At 49.0% G+C, this 20,289-nt stretch overlaps 2 protein-coding genes across 6 annotated transcripts; one reads left to right on the forward strand and one right to left on the reverse strand.

Annotated features, from left to right (window-relative positions):
* Window positions 1-412: 412 nt before the first annotated feature.
* Window positions 413-2,674, reverse strand: IL23A (interleukin 23 subunit alpha). Its single transcript, XM_027594189.1, has 4 exons — window positions 1,989-2,674; window positions 1,654-1,755; window positions 972-1,118; window positions 413-866 (listed from the first exon to the last, which is right to left on the reverse strand). The coding sequence occupies exons 1-4, from the start codon at window positions 2,157-2,159 to the stop codon at window positions 654-656; spliced, it is 633 nt and encodes a 210-aa protein (XP_027449990.1). The 5' UTR covers window positions 2,160-2,674; the 3' UTR covers window positions 413-653.
* Window positions 2,675-5,621: 2,947 nt separating this feature from the next.
* Window positions 5,622-20,137, forward strand: PAN2 (poly(A) specific ribonuclease subunit PAN2). 5 transcript variants are annotated; one of them, XM_027594084.2, is made up of 26 exons: window positions 5,624-6,108; window positions 6,748-7,143; window positions 9,974-10,143; window positions 10,256-10,376; window positions 10,539-10,616; window positions 10,997-11,264; window positions 11,660-12,002; window positions 12,201-12,297; window positions 13,338-13,457; window positions 13,673-13,792; window positions 14,075-14,203; window positions 14,333-14,532; window positions 14,628-14,776; window positions 14,901-15,007; window positions 15,194-15,292; window positions 15,617-15,690; window positions 15,796-15,943; window positions 16,244-16,387; window positions 16,524-16,583; window positions 16,828-16,918; window positions 17,709-17,866; window positions 17,966-18,109; window positions 18,242-18,421; window positions 18,543-18,636; window positions 18,918-19,115; window positions 19,436-20,137. In XM_027594084.2, the coding sequence occupies exons 2-26, from the start codon at window positions 6,862-6,864 to the stop codon at window positions 19,468-19,470; spliced, it is 3,609 nt and encodes a 1,202-aa protein (XP_027449885.1). In that variant the 5' UTR covers window positions 5,624-6,108; window positions 6,748-6,861; the 3' UTR covers window positions 19,471-20,137. The 5 variants fall into 5 exon arrangements, with proteins under 5 accessions (XP_027449888.1, XP_027449885.1, XP_027449886.1 ...); XM_027594085.2 differs by having other exon boundaries at window positions 14,631-14,776; XM_027594086.2 differs by having other exon boundaries at window positions 14,474-14,532.
* The last annotated feature ends 152 nt before the right edge of the window (window positions 20,138-20,289 follow it).

The following is a 20,289-nucleotide window of genomic DNA, read 5'->3' on the forward strand; positions in this document are numbered from 1 at the left end:
ATTCGGGGAGAATCCCATTTTAATTTGAGGGATTTACCACTCCCATCCTGGAATGCCCTTCCTGCTCAAAACAGCTCTGACTTCTGATCCTGCAGTGATTCGGACTCCTGTCTTTGGCCAAATACACTCTTGGCCAAGAGGCCGAGGAGGCACAGGGTCAGGCGGCAAAAGCAGTCACATTTAGGGGCCCAACTTCCTAATCTTAACCCTTGGTAATCCCATTCAGCTTGCTCAGCTATATGGGGATCCAGACCAAAAAGATCCCAGTTAGTCTATGGATACACAAGAAGGTCATGAGGATATAGCCCTCTCCACTGGAGCCCTGCAGCGTGGAAGGAGGCATGCTATAGTCCTTTGGCCCTGTTTTTCCTTTTCCCAGCCAAGCCTAGAAACAGACTCAGATATCCATATAAATAAGTCTTTATTGAAAAAAGTACATAATTCAGAATAAATATAATAAATAATCCTCCCCAAGCTGCTGCCCTGAGGATAAATAATCTCAAGTTTTCCCTTCCTATTTAATAAATACCCAACTTTGTCCTAGGTCAGCAGCATAAGTTAGTCAGTATTGGGAATTTTCAACATACGCAAGTCTCATTAGAATTAATGGACTAATTAACGTGTTGGCTCACAGGCGCTTGGGCTGGTTCATTTTAGCCCTGTTGAGCCAAGGAGATCTGGGTGCCATCCGTAGGCCGTTGGCCTGAGGGGCTCAGGGTTGCTGCTCCGTGGGCAAAGACCCGGGCAGCTACAGCCAGAAAGGCCTGAAGGCTGCGAAGGATCTTGAAGCGGAGAAGGAGACGCTGCCATGGCTGGCTGGGACTGGGGCTTGGAGTTTGCTCAGTCTCCCAGTGGGGCCCCTCAGGCTGAAAGGACACAGGACACGATCAGAGAGAACTCTAGATCCTTCACCCTCCAGTCCTCGTCTCTGCTACCTGCAAGCCCCCATTCTCCAGGCCCCTGGTTCATACCTGCAAGAGTTGCCTAAGGCCCAGGAGGGAGGCGTGAAGCTGGCCCGCAGGGCCATCGGGGAGTAGCGAAGGCTCCCCTGTGAAAATGTCTGAGCCCAGCAGCTTCTCATAAAAAACCAGGCCCCGGTGGATCCTTTGTAAGCAGAACTGGTGGGGGTGGGGGGAAAGAAAGCGGTGAAAGGAAACAGATCCCTTCCTCCTACTCCCTTCACCAAAGACCCACCCAGTTCTTTGCCATTCTTAGACACTGCTATGGGCTGAATGTTTGTGTCCCCACAAAATTCAGATGTTGAATTCTAACCCCCCAATATAATGGTATTAGGAGGAAGGGCTTTCACGAGGCGATGAAGTCATGAGGGTGGGGCCCTCTTGAACGCAGTTAGTACTCTTCTAAAAGAGACCCACGGAACTCCCAAGGCCCTTCTGTTGTATGAAGATACAACGAGAAGTCTGGAGTCTGGAAGAAGGCCCTCACCTGACTGTGCTAGCGCCCTGGTCTCTGACTTCCAGCCTCCAGAGCTGTGAGAACTAAATTATTTTTGATGTTTATAAGCCACCTGGTCTGTGGTATTTGGTATAGCAGGCTGAACGGACAAGGACAGATAGAAGTTCTCCCAGTTCACCACGACACCCCACGATGTCTTAGTCCCCTCTTCCTGGAGGTCCAGCCTCATCTTACTACCTGACTGTTGTCTCTGAGTCCTTGGGGATCACAGCCATCCCCACACTGGATGCGGGGGACCTCATTTGTGGTCTCGCCATCTCCCTCTTCTCTTGGGAGGTCCTGGAATGGAGGAGGGGGTGGGAAGAGTGAAGAGATGAGAGAAGTGCTTTCAGACTCCACTAGGACCCTCAGGCCCACGACTCTCCCAGGAACCGCATTCCCCCATGTCCTCTCTTACTCTGTGATGTGATGACCTTCGACCCTCCAGCTTCCATCCAAAGCCACAGAGTCTTCCACTGCAGCCTCGGAGAGCTTGGATAGGCTCCTGTTTGGTGCCAGAGCCTGTTACTTACCACATGTCCCATCGGAGGATGTGCACTCCAGGCCAGCGTGCAGAGCTTCTGTGAGAGCTGTTGGCCCCGAGCCCAGGCAGGGCGACGGTCCTCAGGCACAGCCCGGGCCTGAGCCAGCCGGGGCAGCTGCAGCAGCAGAAGCAGAAGCATCACAGCCCTGCTCCCCAGCATCTCGTTGCCTGCTTCGCAAATCTGGCTGGCTCTGTGCCTCGCACCGGTCCTTGTGGAATCTCTACCCACTTCCCTTTCTTCTGAGCCTGATGCTCTCCGTTCTGTGTGTCTCTGATTTGGTTCCTTCTGTTGTTCACTGAGTTTCTGAGCTGCTTCCTGCTATTTTTCTCCCCTTGTCTCTGAGTCTCTTTTTAAGGTCCCTGCATTGTAAGGCCCGCCCTTTATACCAGCAGGTGACTCACAGCAGGTGGGATTCCCCTCCCTGCATCATCCCCCTCCGTGGGGAGCCCAGGTAGGCAGCCTCAGCTCCAAGGGAAATGAGATGTGTGGTTGCTGTGGCTGGAGGCCTGGGATGGGGCATATGTGTAATGCTCTTCATGAATCGCAATGGCTGTGGAGGGGGTGGGGGGTAGGAGGAATGAATATTTAAATGAATCTAGTCTCAAGTTGCTTCCTGTTTAACCTTTCCCTCATCTTTTTGCTTCTCAAAGCTAGATCTTTCCCCCCAGCATCTAATTTCCTTACCTCCTGCCTGAGGAAAAAACAAAAACGGAAGCATTCATTTATTTCCCAATAGAATAGCGGGCCCAGTTTGGAATGAAGTTTGGTTCCCACCTGGTGCCCTCTATCTAAGAAGCAGGGGGCTTCTCTCTCTCCCTTGGGAACAGTAATTTTCACTGGAAAAGAGGGACCTCGACAGCACTTTGTGAACTGAGAAGCTATATAAAACCATATAAGGTATTACTGCTCCCCCTTCAGGCCTCACTGTGGAGGCTAGGAGGGCTCTTGGAGGGAGAGTTGTAGCTAAGAACCATGTGATTCCTCAGCCTCAGTGGCCGAAAGTTTCATAGGATCTGTGGGGTTCAGGTGATGGTTCTTTTGGGATATCAGTATAAGCGAGGGCTAGGAGTCAAATTTAGATATAGAATATATATCCCAGCACCCAGCCCCCATCCCACAGCTAGGAAGTCCAGGAGTTCTGGGGAGTTGAAGGTGTGCCGTGTCAATGACCCTAGCCAGTCCTTCAGCCTGTTGCATCCATGGGTAAAATCCGCTGACACTGATTTCATCACCCTCCCTGATGCAACATCCAGTGAAACAGCTGAGAATGTGAGGTTGGGCGTGGGAGTGGGGGGTGGTCCAAATATGGGACTGCCCCAACCCCAGTGGAGGGTCCCCAGAACAATTTGGACGTCAGAATGAGGACATGGCTGACCACACAGATGGTCCTGAAAGCCTCCCCAAGAGGTTGACCCTTCTCTGAGAAAGTTACCCTTGACAGAAGTCTCCCTCCCCTTAGAACTATTCAAAACCGCCCAATGAAATTTTGATTCAAATATTAGGACTCTGTTGTAAATCTATCCTTTGGATAGAACATTCCCAGCATCAGGACAGGTTATCTCAGTTTGAGTGGGAAATGGTTTGCCTCTCTCTACATATGGTAGACACAAATGGAATAAGGAAATGGGGGTGGGAGGGAGGAGGGGAAGCTCACCTCACTGTGTTTAATGTCTCCTGTGTTATTCCCACCTCTGGCCCCATTCTGGGAGGCCTAAAGGATAGGAGATGAAAGGTAAAAGAAGGAGGAAGTAGACTCCTGGGGGATGGGGTGACAGAGACAAGGGGGAGTTGGAGGCACGGGGCTCTGCTGCTTTGTTTCACTTCCTGGTGCTTTGAGAGTTGGGTAGGAAGCAAGGTTGGTGGGGTGATTGTGGGACTGTTCTGTGGCAGGAACTACTTCCAGGACTAGATCTGACCCGGAGCTCCAGTGACCCCTTGACGTCAGCAGGGACTCAACCGTTATGCAAATCACATTCACAAGACACTCCTAGGCAGGCCTTTCCAGTTGGATGCCCAGGCTCCAAATCCAGTTGAAGTTCCCCTAGGGAGTTAATAATGATGGCTAATATATAGGCAGCTCTCACTTTATGCCAAGTACTTGGTCTAAGCACTTTTTATGCATTAACCCATTTAACTCTCACAGCACCCAGTGAGGTAGGTAATATTATTATCCCTATATTACAGATGAAGAAACAGAGATAAGTAATTGACCGACGATCACGGAGCTGAGTAGCCAGAATCCCAGGGCAGACAATCTGCTTTCAGATCCTGCATTCTCAATCATTCTATTACACTGGACACTGTGAGGAGACACAAAGTGTCTTTATAAAGTAGCTCAGTTAGTCCAGGTATCTCTGAGTATCGGGGGCCCTGCAATTCTCATAGGTCTGTGAAGTCTTTCTCAAACTGAGACCTCAATATGGAAATTTCTCAAAGTGTACAAACTGTCTACGTCTCTCAGCACTCATCTTTTCCCAAGATTTTAAATCTAGGGACCTGTGAAGTCAGATCAGTTTGAGAGACCCTCTGAATTAAGGTGTTTTTCTCTCCATCTTTGACTTCTGACTGATTCTAGGACCCCTGTGAATCCTGGAAGTCTATGGAGTCCTTTTCTTTTTTAAAAGATTTTTATTTAGGGGGACCTAGGTGGCTCAGTCCTTTGGGAGTCTGCCTTCGGCTCAGGTCATGATCCCTGGGTCCCGGGATCCAGCCCCACGGTTCCCCGCTCAGCTGGGAGCCTGCTTCCCCCTCTGTCTCTGCCTCTCCCTCTCTGCCCTGCTTGTGCTCTCTCTCTCTCTCTCAAATAAATGAAATCTTAAAAAAAAAATTTTTTTTTTATTTGAGGGAGTGAGTGAGAGAGAGCATGAGTGGGGGATGGGCAGAGGGAGAGGGAGAAGCAGGCTCCCCGCTGAGTAGGGAGCCCGATGTGGGGCAATTATGACCTGAACCAAAGGCAGATGCTTTACTGACTGAGCCACCCAGGCACCCCTGGAGTCCTTTTATTACAGTATATTTAGCAGTCTTTATTGAGAGAGAAGTGCTTTAACTCTATCCTCGGTGAGAAGTTCCTTCCATCAAGAGGCCCTCTGTGTGGCCTTTAGAAACTGAGCTAAACTGCCGTGGAGACATCTCACAACCTGGTCCCATTCCACAGCAGTTCAAGCTCAGAATCAGACCCCAAGAATCCCTAAAACTAACTGTTGATGCTAAATCTGTAAGAGTTTGGGGTAAGCAAATGTCCCAATTTGCCGTGCTCATCCCCCTCTGAGGGAGAACGTCCTGCTTCAACAGCTTGGGGAATTTGATAGCTGAGGGGTCTTGCTCCCCGGGATTATCATGGGGCAGGTGGGGAGGGGATCATCACAGATGGGAGTTTCAGATGGATGCCTACAGAATCGTAGAAGACGCGGCTAGTTGGGCCGTGTTAAGAACCTGGCTCCCGCTTCCTTTTTTCTCTCCCATGCCTGGAAATGATAGGAAATGCCGGCGAGTTTCGGGGGCAACAGGGTGAGAAGTGGCGGAGTAGCTCACAAAAGCCCAGCGGACAGAGGGGGTGGACTGGACCAGCCTCACAAAAGCCCAGCGGACAGAGGGGGTGGACTGGACCAGGCTGGGAATACCCAGCAGTCGATTCCTAGTACTTTACCTTGGGCGTCCCTTATTCTAGAGTTTCTAAAGTTATAGGGAGTATGGAAGTTCGAGTTTCTCGAGTTTCTCGAGTCTCAGCGAGTTCTCATAGTTTTGTTCAAAGAAAGCTTAAAAGAGAAGGGGTTACGTTTCACACCAAATACAGCCGGCCAGAGTCTGACGCCGTTTGTCCCCACCGGCGGCCCGTAACTTTGTTTTTGCCCAGCCCTTACGTCACGCGTCTTCTCGCGGAGCCGTCTGTACCTGGCTCCTTCTGATTGGCTTAGGTGAGCCCCACACCCTTCCTGATTGGAAGCTCCGACTGGGAGGGCGACGTCCTTTCCGCCGTAGGGTTTGGTTGAGCATCAGGCGCGGGGGAGAATTGGGGAAACTGGAATTTCCCGCGGAGGTGACGGCGCTTTCTCTCCCCTACTCGTTTTAATTCCACGCGCTCCAAAATATCCGCCATGGAGAAATCTTGGTAATGACCCAATCCCCATAAGCATCCCAAGAAACACATCTGACCCCTGCCCTAATCCCTCCCCTCCCCGCTGCCGGGGAAGAATTCTGGGTAATTGATTTCTCTGGTTCCCCTAGAGAATTGTGGGTAACTAGCCATTTTCATAATGTCCCCCCACCCCTGCCCCAATTGTGGGTAACTGGACATTCTTATTTTTCCCTGGAGAATCCTGGGTAACGTTGCAGAGGATTCTGGGAAACTGACTTCTTTCGTTCTCACCTCCCAACCCCGTACCCCTCGTCCCTAATTTTGGGAAGCAAGCACCTTAGCCCCTCTGTCTAACTCCTGTCCCGCAGTTGCTGCTCCTTCCACTGATGGTTGTGGGGTGAACCAGGCAAGTGAGCAGGCCTGAAGGGAGATGGAAAGGAAGTCATTAGGTTAGATAGTGGGGTGGTGGGGAGTACAGAGGGCCTAGAGGAGAAAAAGGGACATGACTTCCACCTTTACCCCCACTGCCCATCCCCTTCCTGCCTGCTTCATCCCCTACCTGACATTCTCACATCTGCCTGCCTCATCTCCCTCCCGCCCAGATAATCGAGAACACACTAAATACAGGTACCTCGGCCTGCCACTGACTCAGCTACCTCTTTCCCTTTGCAGGCCAGGATGTCCATTCTAGGCCCACTGGTGCTGTTCTGCTGAAGGTTGAGTCAGGCCTGTTAAGGACCTGTTGCAAGGGAGGGTGTGACAAGGGTCTAATCTGCCATCGTCATCATGAACTTCGAGGGTCTGGACCCTGGACTGGCAGAATATGCCCCAGCCATGCATTCTGCCCTGGACCCTGTCCTGGATGCCCACCTGAACCCAAGTCTGCTACAGAATGTGGAGCTGGACCCGGAGGGGGTGGCCTTGGAGGCTCTTCCTGTCCAGGAGTCAGTGCACATAATGGAAGGTGTCTACTCTGAATTGCACAGTGTGGTGGCCGAAGTGGGTGTGCCTGTCTCCGTCTCCCACTTTGACTTGCACGAGGAGATGCTGTGGGTGGGAAGCCACGGGGTAAGAACTGTACCCCTTTGTAAGGGATGAACGGAGATGTTGGAGGTCTTTTATCTGGTTTTAGCCCAAGGGCAGCTGCTTTACTGGGAGCCAGAACTGAGTTGAGGTGATGAGAGTTAGTTGGGTCCCTAAGTCAAGTCAGGAGGAGGGGAGTGGAAGGAGCCATAGGATCCAGGGAGAAGTTACATAGGCGTTCTTTTTCAGAAGTCCTCTTTCTACCACTATTTGCTCCTTCCAAGCTTTGATTAATCTTGATAACTATATCCATCAGTTAGTCTGTAGTGTCCAAATCCAGTCTCTAATGCCCCTCCTCTTTTTACCATTTTTTTAATTATAGAATGTTTAACACGTGTTTCTACTTACCTTACACAGAATCATTTTGTCTTCTCTGGCTGATTTTAATCTCTGTGAGAGCAGTTATCAATGTTAATTTTTTTAAAATGTGTATTTATATTGCCAATATGCTAGGGAGCCCAAGATTTTGTAGGAAATAACACCTTATCCTTGGTTTACTAATTTACCTTCCATAGAGCATGAATTGTGCTTTTCTCATTAGAAGGAATGAGCTTTTTTGGTAATACATTCATTTCAGTATGCAGTATTTACTGCTATGCTAGGCCCAGGGAATAAAGCTGAAACATAATCCTTGCCCTCAAGGAATCTATAGAACAATGAGGAAAAAACGATACATAAGCAGATAACTTCATGATACTTCAGAAGAAACTAAACTGTTTCACTTACTGATTACGAACTTAAGATATAAACTACTGAGTGCCAGTATGAAAACATGTACTGAGTGGAGAGGGGTCAGAGGGCCTCCAGAAAGAAGTGACACCTGAAGTGAGTTTTTGAGAGGTGAGTAGGAGTCAGGTGAAGAAGAGGGGGAAATGCTGTCTTGGCCTAAGCAACAGGATAAAGATTTCCAAGATACTATACAGTGGATTGCAGAGTGCAGGAACTTTAAGTAATGAGGGTTTACTGCACTGGGAGATAAAGCTGAAGAGATAGACATGACTTCATTCAACTAGTGTTTTTTGAGCACCTACTAAGTGCCAGACCTTGCCGTGTGGTCTAGGTTTAGAATGAACATTTAAGAAGTCAACAAAAATACATTTATATTAAGTGTTGTTTAGTATCTTTAAGGAAAATAAAATGGAGTAAGGGGGTTGAGGTAATGAAGGGTGGGAGATGTTACTGTTTTAGATAGTTGGTCAGGGAAAGGTCTCTCAGATAAAGCCATATTTGAGTGGATACCTGGATACAGTCCGCGCTATCCTTTCTAAGTCCTCTAGAAGGGAGAAAGGAAGCCATGTAGATATCCGGGGGGTGGGGTGGGGGTGGGGGGAGAACATTCTAGAAAAACCTCATATGCTGTGTTAAAAGAGCCTGGACTTGATCCTTCACACTACTGAAGATTTTTATCCAGAATGATAAGGTTAGGTTTGTATCTTAGAGTGCTGAGGTAGAAGTAGAGAGTTTGATTTAAGGGGGACAGGGCAGGACTCCATGAGATCAGTTTGCAGGTTATTGTAGCAGTTCACATAGAATATGAAGGCCTGAACGAAGCACTGTAGAGATGTATACATGAGAACAGATTTGGGAAATATATATTTGTATATATTTTTAAAGATTTATTTTTTTATTTATTTTTAAGATTTTATTTATTTGACAGACACAGCAAGAGAGGGAACACAAGCAAGGGGGGTGGGAGAGGGAGAAGCAGGCTTCCTACTGAGCAGGGAGCCCGACGTGGGGCTAGATCCCAGGAATGACCTGAGCTGAAGGCAAATACCTAACGACTGAGCCACCCAGGTGCCCCTTATTTTTTTTTTTTTTTTAAGATTTTATTTATTTATTTGACAGAGACACAGCGAGAGAGGGAACACAAGCAGGGGGAGTGGGAGAGGGAGAAGCAGGCTTCCCGCTGAGCAGGGAGCCCGATGCGGGGCTGGATCCCAGGACCCCGGGATCATGACCTGAACCGAAGGCAGACGCTTAACAACTGAGCTACCCAGGGGCCCCAGATTTGGGAAATATTAGGACGTAAACAGGACTTAAGTTGACTACCAGTGACTTAATCCATTACATAGGTCGTGGTACCATAGGGAATATAGTTAACTGAGATAAGGTAAAAATGATGAATTTAATTTGGAATGTAATGAGTTTGGGGTTCTCATGGAATATCTAAAAGATGTTTAGTAGGTATTTGGATGTATAAGTCTGAAGCTTGAGGCAGTGGTGTGGGCTAGGGAAGGGAGTTAGGATCCATCAGTTTGGAAGACTAGTAAGAAACTAGTGGACTGGGAATAGCCATGTTTCAAGAGTGGTCTGAAGGGAAGCGTGTAAGGACAAGGTATGAGCTAAGAGTCAGGAGAGAAACCAGTAGTGAATGATGTCATAGGAGCCAAGGGTGGAATGAGTTTCACGTTCTCTCTATTCCAGCCTGTGACCCACAGTACACATTTCCCAGATGCTGGTAGAGATTAAGACTTGACTGTGGAACATAAGAAAGCCTGTGGAGGATGGAAGGACCCATGTCCCTGACCTGAAACTGTTCTAACCAACTGAGCCATTACCTATTCAGCAGGGTCATTGTGAGGATAAAATGAGGTAGATTTTACAAAAGTACTTTGTAAAGCATTAAATGAACATAGATAGTATGATCAATGTCCTTATCATTTAGATTGGTCCCTGGGCTTATGCCTTAGGGGCTGCTAACCAGAAAGGCCAAGCAAGAATGGAGGAAAGCTGAACAACATCCATCCAGTCCCAGACCTGTATCTGGCCCCTCCATTCAGGGTGTGTCTCATCTCCCCCCCCTCCCCCACAGGGCCATGCTACTTCATTTTTTGGCCCAGCCTTGGAGCGTTACTCATCCTTTCAGGTCAATGGCAGTGATGACATTCGACAGATCCAGAGCCTGGAAAATGGTATTCTTTTTCTCACCAAGAACAACCTCAAGTATATGGCTCGTGGGGGCCTCATTATATTTGATTACCTGTAAGTAGCTTCTCAGCTCTGGACTGGGAAAGAGGGTCCCTCCTCGAATGGGAAGGCTAAAGGATTGGAAGCTTTTGAGGGCTGGTCCCTTAGCCTTTTCTCTCCGCCACAGGCTAGATGAGAGTGAGGATATGCACAGTCTCCTGCTGACTGACGGCAGCACTCTCCTTGTTGGTGGGCTGCAGAACCACATACTGGAGATTGACCTTAACACTGTCCAGGAGACTCAGAAGGTACAAGCCTGGGGCAGGAAAGACCCAGGCAGGGTCTGAGACTTTCGGGGGCCTGGGGATATACCTGGGCTGGGAACATGACTAAATGTATGTGCAACCTTTCTGTTCCTTTGGTCTGTGGGAAGAATGATTCTCACTGGTTTTTCCTGCTTTCCTTCCCAGTATGCAGTCGAGACGCCGGGAGTCACTATTATGAGACAGACAAATCGCTTTTTCTTCTGTGGCCACACATCTGGCAAGGTGGCTCGGTTCTGTTTCCTCCTACCACAAGGCCCTGTTTCATCAGACATGTGTTTGGGCTCTTCCTTTCCCTCAGTGCTGGGGCTGTAGTGGGGGGATGGGAGGAGTAAACAGAGTTCCTCCTCAGCCACGACATACTAGATTATCTTTCAGCCTGATGGTTTCTGTTGTAACTAGTTACCTTCCAGGCCAAAGAGTAAACAAGAGTTCTCTTTGGGGTCCCTTCCAGCTCTGGGCTTCTCCTTCTGCCTTTTCTGTGCTTTAATTGCCCATATCCTAGAGCCTTAGTTCTTTGGGCAGGGGCCTCACGGGGTGAGGTAGGTGGCAGGTACTTTTCCCGATGACAGTACTGGAGGATAACCGAGTCATCTCTTCTTCAGATTTCCCTGCGAGACCTCCGTACTTTTAAGGTGGAGCATGAGTTCGATGCTTTCTCAGGGAGTCTGTCAGATTTTGATGTGCATGGCAACCTGCTGGCCGCCTGTGGCTTCTCCAGCCGCCTCACCGGCCTGGCCTGTGACCGTTTCCTCAAGGTGTATGATCTTCGCATGATGCGTGCCATCACACCACTACAAGTACACGTGGATCCTGCCTTCTTGCGCTTCATCCCTACCTATACTTCTCGACTTGCTATCATCTCCCAGTCAGGTAGGAAGGAATGCAGGGAGGGGTGGGAGGCGTTGATGAGTGAAGGAGAACTAGGTACCAGAAGGACTGTACTCCCAGGAACCTCTTTGTTGGAGGAAATAGTAACCTTTCAGTGGGCTCTCAGGGTCACGCTTAGGTTTGGTCAGAGATTAAGACTTTTATTTTCTCCCCGAGTGTGAAGAACGTAGAACAAGATAAAGGCGGAGCAGGTGAAACAACTTTAGAACGGCCTCTACGGGGTAGCAGACTTGCCTGTGGTTTATGGGAAGGCATCAGATGGTATTCTTTGTATCTCTAGGCATGAACGTAGGCCCCATCTTTCCTTGATACTAGGGCATAAGAGGACGGCCCTCTTTCAACTTTCAGGGTTCATTGAGCTTCCTCCTCTCTTCTAGGGCAGTGCCAGTTTTGTGAGCCCACAGGCCTGGCCAACCCAGCGGATATCTTTCATGTGAATCCTGTGGGGCCTCTGCTAATGACATTTGATGTATCGGCCAGCAAGCAGGCCCTGGCCTTTGGGGATTCTGAGGGCTGTGTGCACCTCTGGACTGATTCCCCTGAGCCTTCCTTCAACCCTTACTCCCGTGAGACCGAGTTTGCTCTGCCCTGTCTCGTGGACTCGCTGCCTCCTCTGGACTGGAGCCAGGACCTGCTGCCACTTTCCCTCATCCCTGTCCCGCTCACCACTGACACACTTCTCTCTGATTGGCCTGCTGCCAACTCCGCTCCAGCTCCCAGGTTGTACCTCACATCTGGGCCAAAAGGAGGGAGGGAGAAAGGACCAAGATACCAGGATTCTCAGCAAGCCCTGTAGTAATCTTCTTTCCTGATTTTCGTCTGCCCTCAGTATCTTCTTTTTTTCTGGCTCCTTGGGGGTTGGGGATATGATGGGCAGACAGCACAACCTTCAAGCCTTAGAACTATACTACATTCCAGGCGAGCACCCCCTGTGGATGCAGAGATTCTTCGCACCATGAAGAAGGTGGGCTTCATTGGCTACGCGCCCAACCCCCGCACCCGGTTGCGCAATCAGGTATGTTGAGAGGAGAGAAGGTCAGCCCCCACCCCAGCCCCCTGGCATTTCTCCTGTCTTGTTTCTTTACTAGTCCTCAGCAGTTTTTGCTTTTAGTCAGTCAGTAAAGGTCTTTTGAGGCCTACTGAATTGAAGGTACCATGCTAGGTGTTAGGGAGGATTCAGAGACACAGAAGATAGAAGGTAGCTGTTAAGAGGTTTAGTATTTGGGGGCGCCTGGGTGGCTCAGTCGTTAAGCATCTGCCTTCGGCTCAGGTCATGATCCCAGGGTCCTGGGATCGAGCCCTGCGTCGGGCTCCCTGCTCGGCGGGAAGCCTGCTTCTCTCTCTCCCACTCCCCCTGCTTGTGTTCCCTCTCTCACTGTGTCTCTCTCTCTCTCTCAAATAAATAAATAAAATCTTAAAAAAAAAATTTAGTATTTGGTTGGTAAAGGTTAGACCTGTCTGTAACAAATTATGTATGTTCTCTCGTGAAATGCTGAAGTAATGTCGCAGGCATTCAGTACCAGGGCTGTTTGGAGGGAAAGTGTTACTCTGGGCCAGAGTGGTCAGGGAAGACATACTGAAAAAAGTGGATATTGAGCTGGAAAGGTGAAAGATGAGTAAGTAGAAAGTAACATGGGAGCACGTTCAAGATGAGAGGTCAGTGTTAGCAAAGGTCTCAGAAAGCATAACTGCAAAAGGCATGTCTGATGGGGGCGGTGGTTGGTTTTGGGAACTCGCAAGACGTTAAGGTCGGAAAGGGCCCAGTTGTGAAGCCTGAATACCAAGCGTATAGTGGGAGAAGTGATGCACTGAACTAGGCATTTGGGGAGAGTCTGGTAGTGTGATGCTGGACAGAGTGAATGTGCAGAGCCTGGCGTGGAAGCCATCATCATCCAGCTGTAACGAGGTGGGGGGGTGGCAGTGGGAAGAAAAAGGAAGCAGTGGCTGCTGAAAACCCCAGGAAATCAAGTGTTCAGTGTTGGGATCAAGGTGGGGGGACAGACACGAAAGGTGATTATGACAGCCAACACAATTACCTCTTCTTAAAAATTCTAGATTCCTTACCGACTCAAGGAGTCAGACAGTGAATTTGACAGCTTCAGCCAGGTCACTGAGTCACCGATAGGACGGGAAGAGGAGCCACATCTGCACATGGTCTCGAAGAAGTACCGCAAGGTGCTGGGGGACACCAAGGAAGGAGCCCTCTGGGACTTGGGGAAAGGTTCCCTGGGACAAGGGGGTCATACGAGAAAGGACTGAAGGACTCAGTCGAGATGCCTTCACCTACCACCTGGACTCGGGAGGGAGGTTCTGGGGAAAGTTCTGACTTCTCGGAAGATCTAGGGGACCCTGAGGATATCTTCATCTTGCTCGGAATGTTTCTGCCTCAGGTAACCATCAAATACTCCAAGCTAGGGTTGGAGGACTTTGACTTCAAACACTACAATAAGACCCTGTTTGCTGGATTAGAGCCCCACATCCCCAATGCCTACTGCAACTGCATGATCCAGGTAAGGGTGGCTCCGCCGGTGACTTGACCAGGCCTACTGCCTTTCTCCGTCTCCGCGGCCCCACACCCACTACTCTTTCTCCAGGCCTCTCCGACCAAGCCCACTTTACCATGGCCTCTGCCACTATTCTTTCTTGCTCCACAGCCTTCAAGTCTCCTCTGTGCACTCCATCCTTCAGTGGCCTGCTGCTTTGTATTCTTCGCCAGCTCACTTAACCTTCCTGTCCCTCTTCCTCCCCGTACCGGTGGCCTGCCTCAGTTCTCTTGCTCTCCCGCCCCCCAGGTGCTGTACTTCCTGGAGCCTGTTCGCTGTCTAATCCAGAACCATCTTTGCCAGAAGGAGTTCTGCCTGGCTTGTGAGCTGGGCTTCCTCTTCCACATGTTGGATCTCTCTCGGGGTGACCCTTGTCAGGTCAGTGTCTGGAGACCTGAAACCATAAAAGGGGAAGGGAGGTGGACGGTAGGCAGGGACATTGCTGTGCAGACGGCCACAAAAGAGAAAATTTTCCCCCGTTTTACCAACACACTTCCTGGATTCCAGGGCAGTAATTTTCTTCGGGCATTCCGCACCATCCCTGAGGCGTCAGCCCTTGGTCTGATCCTGGCTGACTCAGATGAGGCCTCAGGCAAAGGCAATCTGGCCAGGCTTATTCAGAGGTGGAATCGCTTCATTCTCACTCAGCTGCATCAGGACATGCAGGAGCTGGAAGTACCCCAGGCTTATCGAGGTGCTGGAGGCAGGTATGAAATGGGGCTGTGAACGGTGAAGGCCCCCCTGTGACCTCAGGGGTCTCCTAACTGCCTCCATGTGCATGCATTGCCTTCCCCACTCTTAGCAGCTTTTGCTCATCGGGGGACTCAGTCATCGGGCAGCTGTTCAGCTGTGAGATGGAGAACTGCAGCCTCTGCCGCTGTGGCAGTGAGACCGTGCGGGCCTCATCCACCCTGCTCTTCACGCTCTCGTACCCCGAGGGAGGCACCAGCGGTATACCCTGTGGCTGGGTTGGGAAGGCTCCCCCAGATGTCCCGTAACATCAAGGAGAGGGTGTTGGGGGGCTAACAGTGGGCCGAAGGGAGAGCGGAGAGTGAAGCATCCAGTTTCCCCTCAGATAAAACCGGGAAGAACTGTGACTTTGCTCAGGTGCTGAAGCGAAGCATCTGCCTGGAGCAGAATACACAGGCCTGGTGTGACAACTGTGAAAAGTACCAGCCCACGGTGAGTCCTCCTGCGTTGGGGACCTGGCTGTGGTCTCATCTGGGGCTAACTGTGTCAGCACTGCCATCTAGGGGTCTGTAGAGAGTGGGAAGAACCTCAGTTTGAAAGTGCAGATCCAGGTTTTACTGTTCCCATCCAGGGTTCTTTCCTGTAGGCTCCCTGCCATTCCTTGTTTTGTTCTCTCAGATTCAGACCCGCAACATCCGCCATCTGCCAGATATTCTCGTCATCAACTGTGAGGTGAACAGCTTGAAAGAAGCTGATTTCTGGAGAATGCAGGCTGAGGTAAGGACCAAGTCTGGAAGCAGGGCTTTAAGTGTGCTTTTTAGGTTTCTCTCCCTTCTGTGCTCCATTTATGATTAATGCTCCTGGGGAATCAGGTTTTTTTTTTTTAAGATTTTATTTTATCCATTTGAGGGAGAGAGTGCACAGGGGGGAGGAGCAGAGGGAGAGGGACAAACGGACTCTGTGCTGAGTGCAGAGCCTGACTTGGGGCTCGATCCCATGACCCTGAGATCATGACCTGAGCCAAAACCAAGAGTTGGACATTTAACCAACTGAGCCAGCCACACACCCTGGGAATCAGATAGTTTTTTCTTTTGTGTTCAGGTTGCCTTCAAGATGGCAATAAAGAAGCATGGTGGGGAAATCTCCAAGAACAAGGAATTTGCTTTGGCTGATTGGTAGGTACGGCCTTGAGGCAGTAGTCAAAGGATTGAGCTACCCAGTGGCTCCTCTTGTCACTGGCTAGATTTCAGAACAAATTTCTAATTCTCTTTTCCTGATAGGAAAGAACTAGGGAGTCCAGAGGGTATGCTGATGTGTTCCTCCATTGAGGAGTTGAAGAATGTCTGGCTTCCTTTCTCCATTCGCATGAAGATGACCAAGAACAAGGGGCTGGATGTTTGCAATTGGACTGATGGGGATGAGATACAGGTTGTTGAACAACTGGGAAGAGAAAGGGGAATAAGGGAGAGAAGGTTGGGACAGAAGCAGGGCAAGGGGAAGATGGAACTTAGTATAGGGAAAAGGTAGGGAATAAAGCTGAGTATTTACCCGTTGTGGGCTTTTCCAGAGTGACTCAGTTCAGTATTGAGAGTCATAGATGGGCTAGGATGGAGATAACCCACCTTGGTCCCCCCCTCCCCAAACCCCCAACTCCCTGTCCTCTATCCCCATTCCCCATCCTTCCCCACCCTTAAACTTAGCTTAGCAGCCTGGGTACCCCCCTCACAGTGGGGCCCAGCCAGGGCAGAGGAGGAGCATGGTGTCTATGTGTATGACCTGATGGCTACTGTGGTACACATCCTGGACTCACGCACAGGGGGCAGCCTGGTGGCTCACATCAAAGTTGGAGAGACCTACCACCAGCGTAAGGAGGTGAGTGAGATTATACAAGGCAGCGACACTCCTGGTGGTCGCCACAGTGGAGTCCTGGGTCTGTCCCTGTCTTGAGTCTGAGCCAGAGTGATCCAGCTGTTACTTTAGCGACAGTCTTTTTTCTCTATCTCCACAGGGTGTTACCCACCAGCAGTGGTATCTCTTTAATGACTTTCTTATTGAACCTATTGATAAGGTTAGTTGTAACACATTCCGTTCTCCCTTTTATCTCCCCTTTTCCTAGTGCTCTCATCCTCATCCTAGAGAATGCCACGCAGATTCGCAGATTCCGGAGGGAGGGAAGGAGGGAGGGAGGGATCCTTAAGAATAAAAAGCATTAGCAGAATTAAAAAATAGCACGTAGTTCTATCTTTTGTCTGGCTATGGAAAAAAGAAAAAGGGGCATATATGGAGGCCATTAAGTGCTTTTTCTTTTCTAGCACGAAGCTGTGCAGTTTGACATGAATTGGAAAGTGCCTGCTATCCTATATTACGTCAAAAGGAATCTTAATTCCAAATACAACCTGAACAGTAAGTGGTACAGAGTAGACCAAAGGGTGTGGGCAGTTTAGATTGATCTTTAGGAAGAGATCTTCTTAAGATTAGGATAGGTAACAGTATTAATATTTCCAGGGATACTAAAGAGAGTCCTGTTCATCAGGCCTTAAATTTAGAATCTGCAGATCCTGAGGTGTAGTGGGGAAGAGATGATGGAGGGAAATCTAATCAGAATGGCTAAGGTTATGATTTTGAGTCTAATCATTCTCCCCAAGTGAAGCTTTCTTCTTCTTTTGGAGACAAACTCCTTACTAAGGCCCTTTTTGGTGTCTTTAAACCATAGTTTCCCTGCAACTTCATGGATTTTTTTTTTTTTTTTTAAGATTCTATCTATTTATTTGACAGAGAGAGACACAGTGAGAGAGGGAACACAAGCAGGGGGAGCGGGAGAGGGAGAAGCAGGCTCTCTGCAGAGCAGGGAGCCCAATGCGGGACTCGACCCCAGGACCCTGGGACCATGACCCGAGCTGAAGGCAGACGCTTAACAACTGAGCCACCCAGGCGCCCACTTTATGGATTTTTTAAGCTAAAGTCTTACTCTTTCCTCTCTGCTTTTTTGGTTTTTTTCTTAACATATTCCTTAATAAGTTTTCTGATTTGATCTGTTCCATCCATCTGTTCATCAGACATGATCTTTTTACTCACATGCTTTGATTATTGAGGGATCACAGTGTAGACCCAGTCTCTGGTCAGCCATCTGGGTTTCCCTCCTCTGGTTACTTCCCTATCCCCACCCATCTGTCTTCTGGATTTTCCCTTCCAGTCAAGAACCCTATTGAGGCAAGTGTCCTGCTGGCTGAAGCCTCACTAGCACGGAAGCAGCGGAAAACACATACTACCTTTATTCCACTGATGCTGAATGAGATGCCACAGGTTGGGGACCTGGTGGGCCTGGATGCTGAGTTTGTCACCCTTAATGAGGTAACAAAGTCCAAAAGGGTGTGGTGTTGGAACAGAACTCTGGAGATACTAGGAGTTGTAAGCAGTTCTCGGATTTCCTTGTCAACTCTTGTCATGTAGGAGGAAGCAGAGTTACGCAGTGATGGCACTAAGTCTACCATCAAACCAAGCCAGATGTCAGTAGCAAGGATCACCTGTGTTCGGGGCCAGGGACCCAATGAGGGCATTCCCTTCATTGATGACTACATCTCTACCCAGGAGCAGGTATTAGGATATGGAGGTGCAAGTGAGACAGACCTTGTGCATATGTAGAGTGCTCTAGAACCCAGGGAAGAGTGGTAGAGGGAGACACTGCACCTCACTTCCTAAACGACTTACCCTTTTCTCTATGCCTAGGTGGTGGATTACTTGACTCAGTATTCGGGGATAAAGCCAGGAGACCTAGATGCCAAGATTTCCTCTAAGCACCTCACAACTCTCAAGTCTACCTACTTAAAGCTTCGTTTTCTTATAGACATTGGAGTCAAGTTTGTGGGTCATGGTCTGCAGAAGGACTTCCGGGTCATCAACCTCATGGTTCGGGCAGGGCTCTTTTAAGAGTCTTTGAATTTGGGCTCTTTGGTTTACGTTATGCTTTTGGAGAATGGGAAATTACAGATCGCCTGCCTTCAGTCTCCCACTCTTTTATCTCTGCCAGGTGCCCAAGGACCAAGTCCTTGACACTGTCTATCTCTTTCACATGCCCCGAAAACGAATGATTTCCCTGCGATTCCTTGCTTGGTACTTTCTAGGTGAGTTGGTGTACCTTGTAGGCCCTTGTGGTGCTCATGTAAGAGTGGGAAAAACTGTTGTAGTTGTCATAGTAGTAGGGAGGACCCTGAGTTAGTGGTGAGAGTTACTGATGGATTTAAGTAGCTTCAGTATCCCTCTGCGCTAGGGATGGTGTTTGGCTTTTTCCCTTGGGGGCAGTCAAGTGTTTTATTGTTTATTGGGAGTTGGGAGATGTGAGTAGGGGACATGTTCTTACCTTCTTTTGCTAGGTCCCAAACTATCCCACTTCTAATTCCCCTAGACTTAAAGATTCAAGGGGAAACCCATGACAGTATTGAGGATGCCCGCACAGCCCTTCAGCTCTACCGAAAATATCTGGAGCTAAGCAAAAATGGCACCGAGCCTGAGTCCTTCCACAAAGTGCTCAAGGGTCTTTATGAGAAGGGCCGAAAGATGGACTGGAAGGTGCCTGAACCTGAGGGCCAGACAAGTCCCAAGAGTAAGACCTGGGATGGGACAAGGGAAACTGGACAGGGTGGGTTTTGATTGCGTATATGAAGATTATACCCACGATAATAATAATGATCATGGTGATGTCAGCAACAGTACCACCCCTACCGTGTATTTGTAAAGCACTCAATAGTTTACAAAGCACTTAATCTTCCCAACATTCAGTGAAATAGATTTTATTACTGAAACTCTCCATTGATTCTAACCTTTTGCCCAGTTCTAAAATGTTTGGGGCAGGTTTGCCCTCTTTTCTCTTGCTTTTTCTACACTCACCTTAAGAGTCAATGCTCTTGGTTTTGTCTCTGACAGATGCAGCTGTCTTCTCTTCAGTGTTGGCGCTCTGACCTCACCCTCTCCTAGCGAACTACCCCCTCTCCCTTCAGTGTTCTGTGGTCCCAGAACTGGGAGATGGCTTCCCAAGTTGGCTACACCTTGTCTGCTTCCAGAATTGGACCTCCTCAGGGTCTACAGATGGTGCTATTAATAGAACTGGAATGCAACAGAGTTGTTGCAAAGGGAAGAGGAGCCAGATTCCTTTTTCATCCTTTGCAAAATAGCAGGCCAGAAACAGAGTCTAGAAATGACCCACATGGAAAGTAATTGGTAATCTCGATAAAATATCCTGGGTAATTAATATCCAGGCAAAAAACAAACCACACAAAACTAAAACGCTCCTACAACCAGTACTCTCGGTTCCTAGTTGGCTAAGGACTGAAGTCCTGGACAGTGACAGGCTTACAACAGCAGCTCAAGACAGCTCAAGTCTCTGACTGCTTGAGGGATGCCTGGAGGGGCCAGGACATAGAGTATTGGTGCCCCTAGCAAACCAGTGTTGCCAACACCATCATTGCCAAAAGGGCCTTTGGGTCCTAGACGAAGCTTGGCTGCTGGCTTCACTCCTGCTGACAGCTGAGAAGCCTCTGTCTTCCATCCACTCTCCTGTCCCAGTTTTGTTATTTTTAAAATTTTGTTTTAAACTGCATGTTTTATAAAATAAAAACAGAAATATTATTGGCTGTCATCTATGTCATTAGAGACCTGGGAGTGTGGGATGCTCTGACTTAAGCCCTCCTCTACTTTGTATTAGCTTTAACAACTGGAAAAAAACAAAGCTTTCAAATTCCCACCTAGAAATGAAGGTGAAGCTCTGGAGTCCACGGTTA

This window comes from Zalophus californianus, chromosome 9 (genome assembly GCF_009762305.2).
Source record: "Zalophus californianus isolate mZalCal1 chromosome 9, mZalCal1.pri.v2, whole genome shotgun sequence".
NCBI lineage: Eukaryota > Metazoa > Chordata > Mammalia > Carnivora > Otariidae > Zalophus > Zalophus californianus.

Coding starts and splice junctions, on each gene's coding strand:
- IL23A (XM_027594189.1), bottom strand. CDS start 2,159: ATGCTGGGGAGCAGGGCTGTGATGCTTCTGCTTCTGCTGCTGCAGCTG. Junction 1,119..1,653: donor GACTCAGAGACAACAGTCAG/GTAGTAAGATGA, acceptor CACCCCCACCAG/TTCTGCTTACAAAGGATCCA. Junction 867..971: donor GCCTTAGGCAACTCTTGCAG/GTATGAACCAGG, acceptor GTGTCCTTTCAG/CCTGAGGGGCCCCACTGGGA.
- PAN2 (XM_027594084.2), top strand. CDS start 6,862: ATGAACTTCGAGGGTCTGGACCCTGGACTGGCAGAATATGCCCCAGCC. Junction 14,533..14,627: donor TATCGAGGTGCTGGAGGCAG/GTATGAAATGGG, acceptor CCCCACTCTTAG/CAGCTTTTGCTCATCGGGGG. Junction 18,110..18,241: donor ACATCTCTACCCAGGAGCAG/GTATTAGGATAT, acceptor CTCTATGCCTAG/GTGGTGGATTACTTGACTCA.